Source organism: Macrobrachium nipponense, chromosome 17 (assembly GCF_015104395.2).
Source record: "Macrobrachium nipponense isolate FS-2020 chromosome 17, ASM1510439v2, whole genome shotgun sequence".
Classification (NCBI taxonomy): Eukaryota; Metazoa; Arthropoda; class Malacostraca; order Decapoda; family Palaemonidae; genus Macrobrachium; species Macrobrachium nipponense.
Window position 1 is genome coordinate 38628579 of NC_087210.1, and position 14521 is coordinate 38643099.

The 14521-nt window shown below is 48.9% G+C and overlaps 1 protein-coding gene across 1 annotated transcript in view; it reads right to left on the reverse strand.

Moving 5' to 3' along the window:
• LOC135196183 (ubiquitin carboxyl-terminal hydrolase 19-like) overlaps nucleotides 1-14191 on the reverse strand; it is a 147743-nt gene extending 133552 nt beyond the window's left edge. The window contains exon 1 of the mRNA XM_064222768.1: nucleotides 14028-14191. Within this exon, the coding sequence (XP_064078838.1) occupies nucleotides 14028-14097 (70 nt within the window). The 5' untranslated portion in view covers nucleotides 14098-14191. The remainder of the gene's footprint in view (nucleotides 1-14027) is intronic.
• Nucleotides 14192-14521: the final 330 nt, after the last annotated feature.

A 14521-nucleotide genomic window follows, 5' to 3' on the forward strand; every position in this document is an offset into this window, starting at 1 on the left:
GAGATCTACTCAAGTTTCTAGAGGCAGCCTTTCTAACCCTATCTCTCTCTAGTTTCCTTAACCCCTTCTTTACCGGGTGGGTGAGCAGAATGTAAACATTGTGTTCGCTGCCGAACTGAATCTCTCGGTAGTGACTCGAGTTTGGAGGGGTGCCCATCGTAAAAATATTTGCCAAAAATACACTAATCAAGACAGGCTAATGAAATTATCAGGTATTATTATTAGCACTATAATAACGCATATTCTCTGTTAGTTTTATCATCCTACAGGGAAAATAAATGATTTTATGAAAAAAAATGTGAAACTCAGTGTCCCTTGTACAAGGGACACTGGTGGTCGATGAGAAAACTACGGTCTTGAATAGAAATTCGGTCTTACAGAATGTTGGTATATTGCACCTGGAACATGCACATAAAGTATTATCAAAATAGAACAGTAAATAAGCACGTAATAACAAAAAAAGAGAGCAAAAACTAAAGCGAAAGCCCCGCCAATAATATGGAAATCGCAAATTTTATAGTATATCTTTCAAAAATTGGGCGATGTCATTTTCTACGTTTTCTAAGATTAGTTTCATCACAGAAAACAACTTTAGGGGCATTAGGGGTATCTGAACTAATTTTTCAAGTTTCTTGTCCTCAGAAAAAATCGCTTTTTTGCTTTTTCTCTGGTTTGGTTTTTTATATATAAAGTTACTATAAGGCTTTATTTCTACCTTCATTTATCTGGTGTTCATATCTTTTATTTGTAAAATGTAATAAGTGAATAAATAAATAAATACAGTAAATGATGATACAACTGGTTTTTTACTTGGGTAGAAGTTATTACATGTTTACGCTTGTCTGGTTTTGTGATTTTTTGTTGAGACGCAGTTCATCTGTCACCTACACACTACTATAAGCAGTAATCATACTATTTTTTGGGGTTCAATCATACGTCTGCATTGTGTCATACTGTTTATTTTGCTCCAAACTCTTCAAACCGAATTACAGAATGATTGGAAGTCCCTATCTGAAAAGAGGAGTTTTGGTGGTACTATGCGTACCACCTTTATGCACCCGGTGCGGTATAGTAGACTTCAATGGTGGTACCCACCTACCTCCAAACAAACTTTCGGTAATGAAGAGGTTAAATAAGAATCTAGTCTTCCATCCTTCCTCATCCATATTCACACATTCATCACAAGTGTTATTTCTAGTGCATTCATACCCCCTACACCTCTTGCATACCTTGTGAGGATCTAACGACACTTTCGGTAGCCTAACCAAACAACCCTCATTCACACATCATCTAACTTCGCAACTAGAATCAGACATTTTTGAGCAAAATCCGAAGCAAAATCCAAAACACGTTCAACAAAAGCGGATGCCAAACCACAGATCCAAATACGTCACCAAAAAGACAGTCCAGAAGATCAACGGCGATGAAATACGAAAATCAAGTCAGGAGGTACCAACAACGATGTTGTGGTCACCGGCGACAGAGAAAATCTGATAGAAAATGGGAATGGTTCCTATTCCTGCCACCCAGCGGCAGCGCGGTAGATCACCTGACCTACCTGTAGCGTGTGCCGCGAAATTCGAATTTCTGTCGGGGACGACGGAGTCTATAGCTAAGTATATACCTGCCAGGGAAGTTGAATGTATAAAAATAATATTAACATAGCAGTCGAGGTTTTGGTTTGGAAATCAGCTGATGGCAAATATGAGTTTGTTTTGCCATATTTAACTCAATAGTGAGCTAATTTCTTGCTTCAAGTTAGCATAAACAAATATCTAGATACAGGTAGTGCTCGAGTTACAATAATCCGTTTTACGATAATCCGATGTTACGATGGGGTTAGCAATTAATAATATAAAAAAAAAAAAAAAAAAAAAAAAAAAAAAAAAAAAAACACACGTTGAAAATGCGTATTTTTAAATTTCGCGCACAGCGAGCGCTGGCAGCAGCGTACTACGCTGTACGATATGTTGGCCCGAGAGCGAGAGGCTGGCGTAGGTACAGCGGCAATGAGTTCGACCTCACTTGCGCTCGTTTTGAACCAAGTAACATTAGGTCAGTGTTCGTTTGTGATTTTTGAGTTTTTTTTTCAAGTACCGAAAATTTAAACAAAAAAACTATGTCTGCCAAACAACCAAATAGGTGTCTTGCTGGTAGTGCAAAAAAGAAGAGGCAATCCATCACTTTGGAGCAGAAACTGAAAATAATAGTAAACCAGCGTGAAGCGGGAAAGGCAATCATGGTTATCGCACGTGACGAACGTTTATCGCAATCGACGGTATCCACCATCCTCAAGGACAAGAAACGCGTAATGGATGCTGTAAAGGCATCTGCTTCAGTTCATTCAACGGTTATATCAAAGAAGAGGATAGGGCCTTTGGAAGAAATGGAGCAGTTACTGGTCAAGTGGATGGAGGATCAAATACAAAAGCGTATGCCGCTCACCCTCTTAACCATTCAGACAAAGGCACGCATGCTTTTTGAAGAACTGAAGAAGAATTATGATGATAACCACAACAAAAGTTTTGCAGCAAGTGCTGGATGGTTTCGTCGTTTCAAGAACCGCCATAATTTTCAGTGTGAAAATTAGCGGTGAAGCAGCAAGCACTGATGCCGACGGAGCCGCTAAATTTAAGGATGTTTTACACGAGATCGTCGTTAATGAAGGCTACTTGCCAGAGCAAATCTTTAATGTTGACGAAACCGGACTTTATTGGAAACGTATGCCACAACGGTCCTACATCCACAAAGAAGCAACGGCGATGCCCGGGTTTAAGCCATACAAGGATCGATTGACTCTTCTGCTTGGGGGAAATGTGGCTGGGTATAAACTTAAGCCCTTTATGATTTATCACTCAGAAAATCCAAGGGCTTTAAAAAACATCGACAAGCATACACTTCCTGTGCATTACCGTCATAATAAAAAAGCTTGGATGACTGCAATATTGTTCGAGGACTGGTTCGTTCATTGCTTCATTCCGGAAGTGAAAGATCATTGTAGGAAAAATAACATCCCCTTCAAAATTCTTCTGATTCTCGACAATGCTCTGGCACCCATCAGCAAATCGGAGATATTAACAAGGAATGTAAAAGTTGTGTTTCTGCCACCAAACACAACTTCTCTCATACAACCCATGGATCAGGGTGCTGTGGCTACGTTCAAGGCGTATTATCTTCGGAACACGTTTGCGCAGGTTGTTCAGGCTACGGATAACGAGGAGAAAGATCTCAGAACTTTCTGGAAAGAATTTAGTGTTCTTAACTCCATTATGAACATTGGAAGGGCGTGGAAGGAGGTAAAGAAAGAGTGTATGAATGGGGTCTGGAAAAATCTGCTGAAAGTGTATGTGAACTCGTTTAAAGGTTTCGATCAGAATGAAGAAGTGGATATCAATAAAAAGATCTTGATACTTGGGAAAAGTTTAGATTTAGAAATTGACGAGGAAGATATCCAAGAACTTATAGATGTGCAAGGTGTAGAGCTAACGACAGAGGATTTAATTGCACTTGCAGAAGAGAAAAAAAAAGCAGAAGAGGAAGAAGAAATAAAAGAGCCGGAGCGAACGTTTACGACTAAAAAACTGGCAGAGGCGTTTGCTTTATTTGATCAAGGACTGAAACTTTTAAGTGAAATGGATGGGGACGAGGAATGGTTTGCCAAAGTTCAGAGGGCTCATCAAGACAGTGTTGCACGTTACCGATTAATTTATGAAGAACGAAAAAAACGCACTGTGCAACCTACAATGGATTTTTTCTTCAAGAGAACGACTCCAGTGCATTTCGCTTCCCCCAGCCCTACCCCCTCACTTGAGACTCGATCCTGTACGTCTCGGAACAGTTGTTTCCTCGAGACACCTGAACTAACAGAAGAAGAAATTCTATCTGAGGAAGAGCGAATTGATGATCCTGCTGCTTTATCATCATCCTCCTCTTCCGATCTTTAGTTATAGTAGCCATGAACAGCCTGACACCGATCACGTATGCCGACAACGGACCGAATCTTGGTGAGTACCCTTTACGCTACAGTCTGATCCTTGTTCTTATTATTAAATTTCTTTTTATACTTAATTATCATAAGTCAATCTGCATTGAAACACCTGAATTAGCTGATATTAATAATTACTATACCATATATGTATAGGTATACTGTGTAGTGTAGGCTAATCTTCCATATATGTGTATATAGCCTATCCTATATGGTACTGATTAACTTAGTGTAGGCTAGGCTATATCCGAGATACGACGATGGGTTTTTCGGAACCTAACCCCATCGTAAGTGGGAGAATACCTGTACTTAAGACTTATATGAGACAAGGTTATTTTTCCTTATACGTATGTTGTGTTTTTAAGTGGAGATATGACTTGAATATGTCTCGCTGTGAATGTGAACTAATTTTTTTTTTTTTCAACAGATTACGTTGGTGGCATGTTTATTGAGTAAAACAATTACGTGATTCCGTTCGCAAATTTTCTTTATATCATCGTAATATGAACTTTATGTTACTTATCTTTTATCGGCGTGAAACCAACAGTAAAATAGTGTTCTTTCAAACATAATAGTTTTGATTAAAATGATTTTATCTCAATTTTATCTACGGTTGTGTTTCAAGGCATACATTTACTGGAGTTTTATCCTCATTGCCAATGCACAATAATGGTCATTAGCAGCTTCAACAGTTTTCTCAGCTACAGGTACAACTAGATTTAAATTTAACTATATATTTCCCTATTGATCTTTGATCTATAGCAAACAAGGAGAGGGCATGAGGAAGTGACGGAGTGAATATCACCCCCTTGGCTGCCGGCTCTGTGACACACACACACACACACACACACACACACACACACACACTAGGGAAAGGCAGTCTGCAAGGCTTTCACAAAATGACAATTTGTCCAAAATTGCATTTTTCCTAACAATACAAAACTGAGGTCCTTTTACAATAGGAAGGTTACTAGCGGCAGCTGGATACGTCGTAAGCTTTCGAACAAGGGGTTCGGTAGTTAACTGCTTGTCCGACAGGCGCACGCCGCACGACTGGGAGGTAAACAATCACTTTTGCTTTAGGCCCAAGCAAAAACTGCAGAGTGAGGGGTGGCATGAGGTGGGACTATATGTAAAAGGACCTCAGGTTTGTATAGTTAGGAAAAATGCAATTTTGGACAAATTGTAATTTGTTCCAACACTGCATACAAACCTTCGGTCCTTTTACAATAGGAAGACTCACTTCTTGGTGGGAAGAATCTGAGTCTTTTGTGAACAGCCAACCTTGGCATGCCTCCCTGGTCGTAAGAGCGAGGGAGGGATCCAAGCCTCTGTCCGATTGATCGGGGTGTGCACCTCAGGATCAATGGCCAGACCTCTGGACCATGTACTAAGAGAGAGGCAAGCGTATCTCTTCGTACCAGCAATGTAAGAACTTGTTCCTGTACAGAAGCAAATATAAAGTCATGGGTTTGTCTCTTGTTGGCATCCACTTCCCCCCCCTTGTAGGAGGAAGTGGTGGATATTCTGCTCCTATCCCTAGTGAAAGGGATAGGATGGGGCTCTGTCATATAGCTCACCTGCATCTCGTCCTCATCCAGCGTAGTGACGACCGTGACCCTCTGCCCACAGGCAGAGGAGAAGAAAAAGATGGGAAGAGAAGCCAGTCACTCACTCATTCTCACATCCATTCTCACAGTCACACCAAGACTCGATGCTGTTTCAGCCTGCGAGGGTCTGGGTTAGCTACACTACTTGTTGAGCAGCCACCACGGGTCCCAAGGAAAAGGTATCCAAGGACCTGTGGGCAATATCCCGAAGGTAGAAGGAGGTGAAGGTAGTCTGGTTGGCCCAGACACCTGCCTTCAGGACCTGCGCCATGGAGAAGTTCTTACGAAACGCCATCGACGGGCCAATACTTCTGACTTCGTGGGCTCTCGCACGGCGCGTACGGGTGTCGTCACTACCATCAGCCTCATACGCTCTTCTGATCACCTCATGTAGCCAGAATGCAAGAGTGTTCTTGGATACTTCTTTCTTGGTAACCCTGGTGCTAACGAAGAGTCGTCGACATTCAGGACTGAGGTGCCGAGTTCTCTTCAGGTAGCGCTGTAGCGCCCTCACAGGACAAAGCAGCATCTCATCCGCATCATTATCGGTGAAGTCCATTAGGGAGGGAATTGTGAAAGGCTCGATCGAACCTGTCGTCAGGGATCGACGGTTTCTGAGTCTTCGCAACGAAGTTCGGGACGAAATCGAGCGTCACAGATCCCCATCCCCTGGAGTGTCGTACATCGAAGGAAAGACCATGAAGTTCCCCTACTCTCTTCGCCGATGCCAGGGCCAGCAAGAAGAGGGTCTTGAGGGTCAGATCCCTGTCTGACGACTCTCGGAGTGGCTCGAAGGGTCTTCGAGTCAAACTCCTAAGGACAAGAGTCACATCCCACGCAGGGGGCCTGAGTTCCCTGGGTGGGCAAGACCTTTCGAAGCTCCTCATAAGCAAGGAGATCTCGAACGAGTTCGAGATATCCAATCCCCTCAGTTTCAGGACTAGTGCCAGGGCAGCTCTATATCCTTTGACTGTGGGGACTGAGAGGAGCTTCTCTCGGCGAAGAAATACGAGGATATCTGCTACCTGCTGAAGAGTGGCTCTGAGAGGAGATATACCTACGACACCAACCACAGAAGACGGCCCACTTCCCCTGGTACACAGCTGCAGAGGACTGACGGACGTTTCCAGCCATCTCTGTTGCTGCGCTATGAGAAAAGCCTCTCGTTCGCAAGAGATGGTGGATAACAGCCAGCCGTGAAGTCGTAGGGACTGGACTGTTTGGTGATACCGCTCTACGTGTGGGTGGACGAGAAGGTTGTGCCAAGGGGGAATCTCTCTCGGTTCTCCTGCGAGAAGAGCCAGCAGGTCCGGATACCAAATGGCCAGGGGCCATTTGGGAGCCACCAGGATCATCCTGAGATTCGGGGTGACCAGTGCTCAACTGATCACCTTGCGAATCAGGCTGAACGGAGGAAAGGCATACGCGAAGAGGTTGTCCCACGGATGTTGAAGAGCATCCTCTGCAGCTGCCCATGGGTCCGGCACGGCTGAAAAGAAAACCTGAAGTTGCCTGTTGTGCCAGGTGGCGAACAGATCCACTACTGGTCGCCCCCACAGGTCGAAGAGCCTTTCCGCCACGTCCTGGTGTAGGGACCATTCAGTTTCTATCACCTGATCCCGACGGCTGAGCTTGTCTGCTACTACATTCCTCTTCCCTGGAATGTAGCGTGCTGACAGCTCTATTGAGTGAACCTCGGCCCACTCGTGCACCTGCCAAGTCAACTGGTACAAAGGGAGACACACTAGGCCCCCCTGTTTGTTGACGTATGCCACTACCGTGGTGTTGTCGCACATCAACACCACTGAGTGTCCCATCAAGCGGTCCTGGAACTCATGGAGCGCGAGAAACGCTGCCTTGAGCTCCGGTACATTGATGTGAAGGTGCTTGTCGCGATCGTCCCACACACCTGAAGTCAGCAACTCCTCCAGGTGTGCGCCCCACCCCTCGGTCGATGCGTCTGAGAACAGCTGCATCTCCAGTGGAGGGGGGGAGTGCGTAGAGGCACTCCTCTTAAGAGGTTCCTGTCGTCCAGCCACCAGGCTAGGTCCTGCCTCACCTCCAGTGTCAGGGACACTGGGAAGTTTAGGGGATCTGTTGCCTGTGACCAACTCTCCTTTAGTCTCCACTGAAGAGACCGCAGGTGAAGACGCCCGTGAGGGACTAACTTCTCGAGTGACGACAGGTGTACGATCACGACTTGCCACTGCTGAGCTGCCTGTTCCTGCCGAGACAGGAACTGGTTGGCTGCCTCCCTGAATCTGCTGATCCGCGAGTCTGCGGGGAAGACTCGCCCTGCTACCGTGTCGATCAGCATACCCAGGTACTTCATCCTCTGCTTGGGTTCGAGATCGGACTTCTCGAAGTTCACCACGATCCCTACATCGCGACAAAACACGAGTAGTTGATCCCTGTCCTGCAGTAACTGCGAGCGGGAGCTCGCCAGGACTAACCAATCGTCGAGCTACCTCATCAGACGTATCCCGTGCGAATGGGCCCAAGCAGACACCAGAGCGAACACTCGCGTCAACACCTGTGGGGCGGTTGAGAGACCGAAGCAAAGTGCCCTGAATTGGTACACCGTCCCGTCGAGGATGAAGCGGAGGTACTTTCTGGAGGATTGATGGATGGGTATTTGGAAATACGCATCCTTCAGATCCACTGAAAGCACGAAATCGTTCTCCCTGATGGAGTCGAGCACGGAACGTGCCGTCTCCATCGTGAACCGAGTCTGGTGAACGAATCAGTTCATGGGAGAGAGATCTATCACCGGGCGCCAGCCCCCCGTAGACTTTTCCACCAGGAAAAGACGACTGTAGAAGCCCAGTGACTGATCCGTGACTATCTCTACAGCTCATTTGCTCAGCACGGACTGGATCTCCTGTCTTAGTGCTACGTCCTTCGAAGAACCTGGAACGTGAGTTTGCTGTTGGACCAGGTTGGAGGTGAGGGGTGGCCGAGATTCGAAAGGTAATAGATATCCCTCCAGAAGGACATCTACTATCCAGGTCTCGGCACCGTAGCGCTGCCAAGTTGCCCAATGGCTGGCCAGGCACCCCCCCACTTCCGGCAGCAGGTGAGGGGGAACGCCGTCCCTAGCGTTTCCCCCCTTTCTTCGACTTCTTCCCTGACCCTCCTCACGAGAAGGAAGGCTGGGAGGAGGGCTGGTTACGGCCCCCCTTGGCAGAAGTCGAAGACAGTCTTTCCACGGGGCTTCGACGAGGCTATCGTCTTAGCTGCAGAGGAAGCACTAGCCGAGCTCTTTGGCTTGGCCGCAGTTCAAGGCTGCCCAGAAGCCTTCGAAACTGCCTGGTGTACCAGACGGTCACTGTCATCAGTGCACCGTCTGTCCACCGCAGCGTCCACCATCTCTCCTGGGAAGAGAGAGGAACTCCGTACAGGTCCATTCCGAAGTCCTAATGCCCCCTCACGCCCAGCCGCCCTGGATACTCGTGTAAGGACAGCGTCCCTACGTCGAAGTACCAGGTTGGCCCACAGGTTTGCCGTTTGGTGGGAGAGGAAGGAGATGGCTCTTCCTCCAGACTGGCAAAGCCTCCTGAAGGCCGAGTCTTCTTCAGGAGGAATTCCCCCGGAGTTGGCTGCGACCTTAGACACTGTGAGGGACCACAGGTCTATCCAGGAGACGGCCTGGAAAGCTGCCATGACAGTGGATTCCAGACCGAGTGCCTCTTGCTGCAAGAACCATAGGTTCTCAGACAGGAGCTGCTGCAGATACACACCCGATGTTAGCCTGGCTAACTCCGGATTTACCTGTTTGGGCGGCATCGGATCTTCTGACGGCACGTAGAATCGCCGCTGTCGCAGAAGAGGAGGAGGAAGCAGCTTGCTCGACCTGCTCGACCTGAGAGAGCCTTCCTGCCCGGAGACAAGAGACTCAACCTGGTTCAAGACAGAGTCGGCCAGCTCTGATCGCGGCAATCCCACCGTCGGTTTGGGTTCCCTCTTCGGGCCCCAAAACGACTCGAGCCGGGACGTGGGCTCAGAAGGTGGGAGTGGCGACCCTTCCCCGAGGTCGTTGTGCTGACGAATCAGCTCAATAACTTCGGCAAAGTTCCTCTGGATCTCTGGAGTCACTGCATCCTGAGGAGTAGGACCGTCCAGTCCCTCGAACAGGAGCACCTCCCGAGACCCTCCCCCCTCGAGGGGGGGAACGGCGACAGACCCCTCTCGGTCTCCTCCAGCAACTTGCGCATACGTCCTGGTCGGTCCAAGAACCGTGCCTGGCACGTATGGCGTCGTGGTGGGATCATGAGGGGCGCACCCCTCACGATCACTTCTCAATACCTCGCTCCTCCCGGTGTAACCCGAGGAGGTTGAAGGCACAGGAGAGGCAGGCCTGACGCTCCCCCCTCGCTTGCTGGCAGGACCAGCGGGCTTGGAGGGCTGCAGGCGATCGCCAACCCGCGGTGGCGATCGAGCTGCACGCCTGGTCGCTGTGAGAGCGACGGTCAGGCGACCTGCAGAGCTCACTGTCATGGTGAGACCGGTGCTTGTCCTCACGGCGCGTCACACAGGGCTGGCACCGGCGATCGGGGGGACCTCGTCCCAGCCTCGGAGCGTAGACGGTCAGCGACCGTCACGGCACCCCGGATAGCCAGCTGGTCGCCGCGAGAGCGAGAGCTGGCCTGGTGAGAGTCGCCTGAGCGGCAGTCACCAGTCTTCCGCTCCGTGCCGTGGACTTGACGTTGAGCGAGCTCAGGGGTCTGGTTCTTGGCTGCACGGTCGCTGGTAGGCGACCGTACACTCGGTACCTCTCGCGAACGAGAGGCCAAGACGGAACCTGATGCAGTGGCAGAGCCTCTGGCGCCAGGCGAGGAAGTACCGGTGTTAGCCGGTACTCCTCTGGTCCCCGTAGTCTTCGGAGGACCAACAGAAGCACCCCCCGTCTCACCGGAGCAAGACGGGCCCTGAGAAGCTCTCGAAGGAGACTTCTTAGGAGGGGAAGAGGCAACCTTCTTCTTCTTCGGCTTGGAAGCCTTAGAAGTCGAAGGGGGCGAGGCGGCAGATGACGACGACGAAGACGAAGATGACGACGACGACGACACCTTCCTCCTCTTCTTCGTCAGCTTCCTCAGGACCGACGTTAAGTCTACCATCCAGGGCGGAGCCGGGGCTGCTGTCGCCGAAGCAACAGGGCCCGGACGCACCTGTCCGGAAAGACCAACGTCGGGTCGCTGTGAGAGCGACGGTCAGGCGACCTGCAGAGCTCACTGTCACGGTGAGACCGGTGCTTGTCCTCACGGCGCGTCACACAGGGCTGGCACCGGCGATCGGGGGGACCTCGTCCCAGCCTCGGAGCGTAGACGGTCAGCGACCGTCACGGCACCCTGGATAGCCAGCTGGTCGCCGCGAGAGCGAGAGCTGGCCTGGTGAGAGTCGCCTGAGCGGCAGTCACCAGTCTTCCGCTCCGTGCCGTGGACTTGACGTCGAGCGAGCTCAGGGGTCTGGTTCTTGGCTGCACAGTCGCTGGTAGGCGACCGTACACTCGGTACCTCTCGCGAACGAGAGGCCAAGACGGAACCTGATGCAGTGGCAGAGCCTCTGGCGCCAGGCGAGGAAGTACCGGTGTTAGCCGGTACTCCTCTGGTCCCCGTAGTCTTCTTCCTGACGGAAGAAGAGACGGGCTCTGCTCCCGAAGGAGCAGGAGGACCAACAGAAGCACCCCCCGTCTCACCGGAGCGAGACGGGCCCTGAGAAGCTCTCGAAGGAGACTTCTTAGGAGGGGAAGAGGCAACCTTCTTCTTCTTCGGCTTGGAAGCCTTAGAAGTCGAAGGGGGCGAGGCGGCAGATGACGACGACGAAGACGAAGACGACGACGACGACACCTTCCTCCTCTTCTTCGTCAGCTTCCTCAGGACCGACGTTAAGTCTACCATCCAGGGCGGAGCCAGGGCTGCTGTCGCCGAAGCAACAGGGCCCGGACGCACCTGTCCGGAAAGACCAACGTCGGGTACAGCGACGCCATGAGCAGGAACAACCTCGGCAGGAGCAGGAACCACCTCGGCAGGAGCAGGCAACACAGGAACGGCAGGAACAGTCACGGCAGGAACGGTCAGCAACGGAGCAGTCACGGCAGGCACAGTCATCGGCATCTGGGTGGGTACGGCCGGTACGGCACGTGGTACGTCCAGCACAGCAGGACGGACCAGCGACACCGACATCCTTGGCACCAGCGGCAGGTCCAGGGGCGAGCTCTTCGGGCACTGGAAGTCAGGTCTTGGCAACACGGCAAACCCTGGTGGCAGCAGCACACTCCCCCATGTCACGGCGATCGGCCCCTGTACAGAGGTGGTCGGCGAGACCGATACAGCATGCGGTGAATAAACCAAGTGAGGGGGAGCCACATAGCCTGGAGTGGTCAACATGGTGGTTGTGGTGGTCACCATGGCATGAGTGACCGCAGCAGCGCCAGCAAGATGTTATAACAGCCCCTGGACACTCGGCACGCCCTGCAAGCCCAGTGAAGCCCACACCTGGCCAAGGTCGTCCCTCGCAGCAGACGCACCTGGGGAAGCAAAGGTCGGGTTAGTACGGGGGGTTTCTACCCGCTCGCGGGGAGTGGACGAACGGATAGAAAGACCCACTTGGAATACAACTCAACGTCGGGTACCGAGCGCCCTCATCCACACTCGACAGATCGGGTGTGAGGAGGAAGGACCTGGGGACCCCCCCCCCCACCCCCCCCCCCGACCCCCCCCCGAGGGGGAAGGTGCCATACGTGGGAGCTGAGCAGGGGGCAGGAAAGACGGCAAAGTGTCCGTTACCAAAGGAGTCGCGGGAGAGCTCTCCGACGACTCCTTTGCAGGCCTTCGCTTCTTCCTGCCCTCGTACAAGCCCCACTGCACCTCCGACCAATCAACACACACATCACAGGGCTCAGTGCGAGAGCATTCGTGCCCCTGGCACCGAGTGCACATCACATGGGGGTCAATTTCGGGAAAACTGCGGAACTTACTGCACTTACGCCCCTCAGTTCCTGGGCACAATCGCCAGATGATTGGAGGGCGTGGAGAATCCATAATTGAATCAATTCACAATTGGTGAAAGCAATAAAGGAAATGAATGTACTTACAGTCAGTTTTACCAAGCAAACACAACAAGAAAGCACAACCATACAAAAAGCGAACGACGATAAAGCGGGCAGAGAGCGCAGAACACACATCCACTCGCTGTGAGGCTGAAAGCATAAGTGATTGTTTACCTCCCAGTCGCGCAGCGCGCGCCTGTCGGACAAGCAGTGAACTACCGAACCCCTTGTTCGAAAGCTTACGACCTATCCAGCTGCCGCTAGTAACCTTCCTATTGTAAAAGGACCGAAGGTTTGTATGCCGTGTCTGAACAATTTTGGGTTTGTATTTGGTTTATATATTGATAAATATCAAACACTATATATTAAATATATAAAAAAGTTAATAAAAGAAAAGACCCCAATGGGAAAATAGAGTTTAAAGGGTCAGGCAAGAGCTCATGAAAACACATCTGCATCAAATGATGGCCAAATGTAAAGTGGAATGTTTACTCTGGCTGTGTAGGAACAAGTTGCCATTAGTGAATTTATGGGCTATAGAAGTACTGGAACCTCTTTCCCGCCCGATTCCTCCAAACCAATGGTGCGTAATATTGATGCTCACCAGAGCATCAGTATACCACCCAAAGCTAGTATATTGCTATTCATATGAGGGTATCCGTCTATTAAGGGTTAATGTTGTCAGTGATTCATTATACTCAGTTGTGAATTATGTCACACTCGTACAGTATTCTTAAGTTTGTTTCAGATTTTGAAAAATCCTGAGATGATGTTTATGTCTTCCTAGCATGTTTTCCCAAAATGAATCAGTTGCGTTGCATATGAAAAGTGTACTGTAACTTTCTTTTTTAAGAAAAGGGGGATGATCAAATATGATGAAATTTATTTAGATGTATGAATCCATCGTTTTGATTCTTGTGTTATATATACATCAAGGATTGACTCATGCCAGTGTTGCCTAATAAAGCAATGCCATTTTATAGGGCATATCAGTAAGTCACCCCACCATATGCAGACTGATTTCCCTTTGGAGTCTTCTTCGGTTAATAGTCTGTTAACTGTCCATAAAATATTTTTGCTTAAGATTTAAATAAAAGTAAAAAGAAAGAAAGGCTAAGAAATCAACAACAAAGGGTGTAAAGACCTAAGTAGGGAGGCTAAAAATCTCTGAAAAAGGGTATAGCTAAGACCTGGGTGGGATAGGAATTCAAACAGAAAAGTGTCCAAGAAGGAAGAAAAATGGATAGAACTCATTTCTGATATAATCCCACAAAAGGAAAGGTAGACATAAAGGTGTTAACAATAATGATGATATTTAGAGCACATCACTCATTTGTAATTTTAAAAATAAATCCAAATTTACTGGCAAATCTTCTATACATACTATTCTCTCTGTCCTTCTTCTTTTTAGCTGATGTTCCAACATCCTGCTTCTGTTTATTTGACGGCTCCATGGTGTCGTCCTCAGTTGACGAGCACCGTCGTTTTCTTTCACCACTAATTTGCACCGTGGCTCAAACCAAGTCTGTAAAACAATGACAGCATCATTACAATTATGTTTATGAACATCCAAATACATGGATGTAAACATTATCTTTTAAATACTAGTACTAGTAAATAAACTGTTGCGCCCTTATTTAAACAGTTACTGGACGGGTTAAAAAATCTATATGCAGCTCAGGTTGGGTAAACTCTAAGGTCAGAAAAAAAAAAAAAAAAAAAAAAAAAAAAACACACACACACACCCATGGAAAGAGGAAGATATGCAAATGCAAATGGTGAAAGAAAAAAATTATACAAAATTTTCCCTACCTACCATGGGAAGTTGAAAATGAATACAGTGGACCCCCTGTATTCGTGTTCTTTGGATTCGCGGAT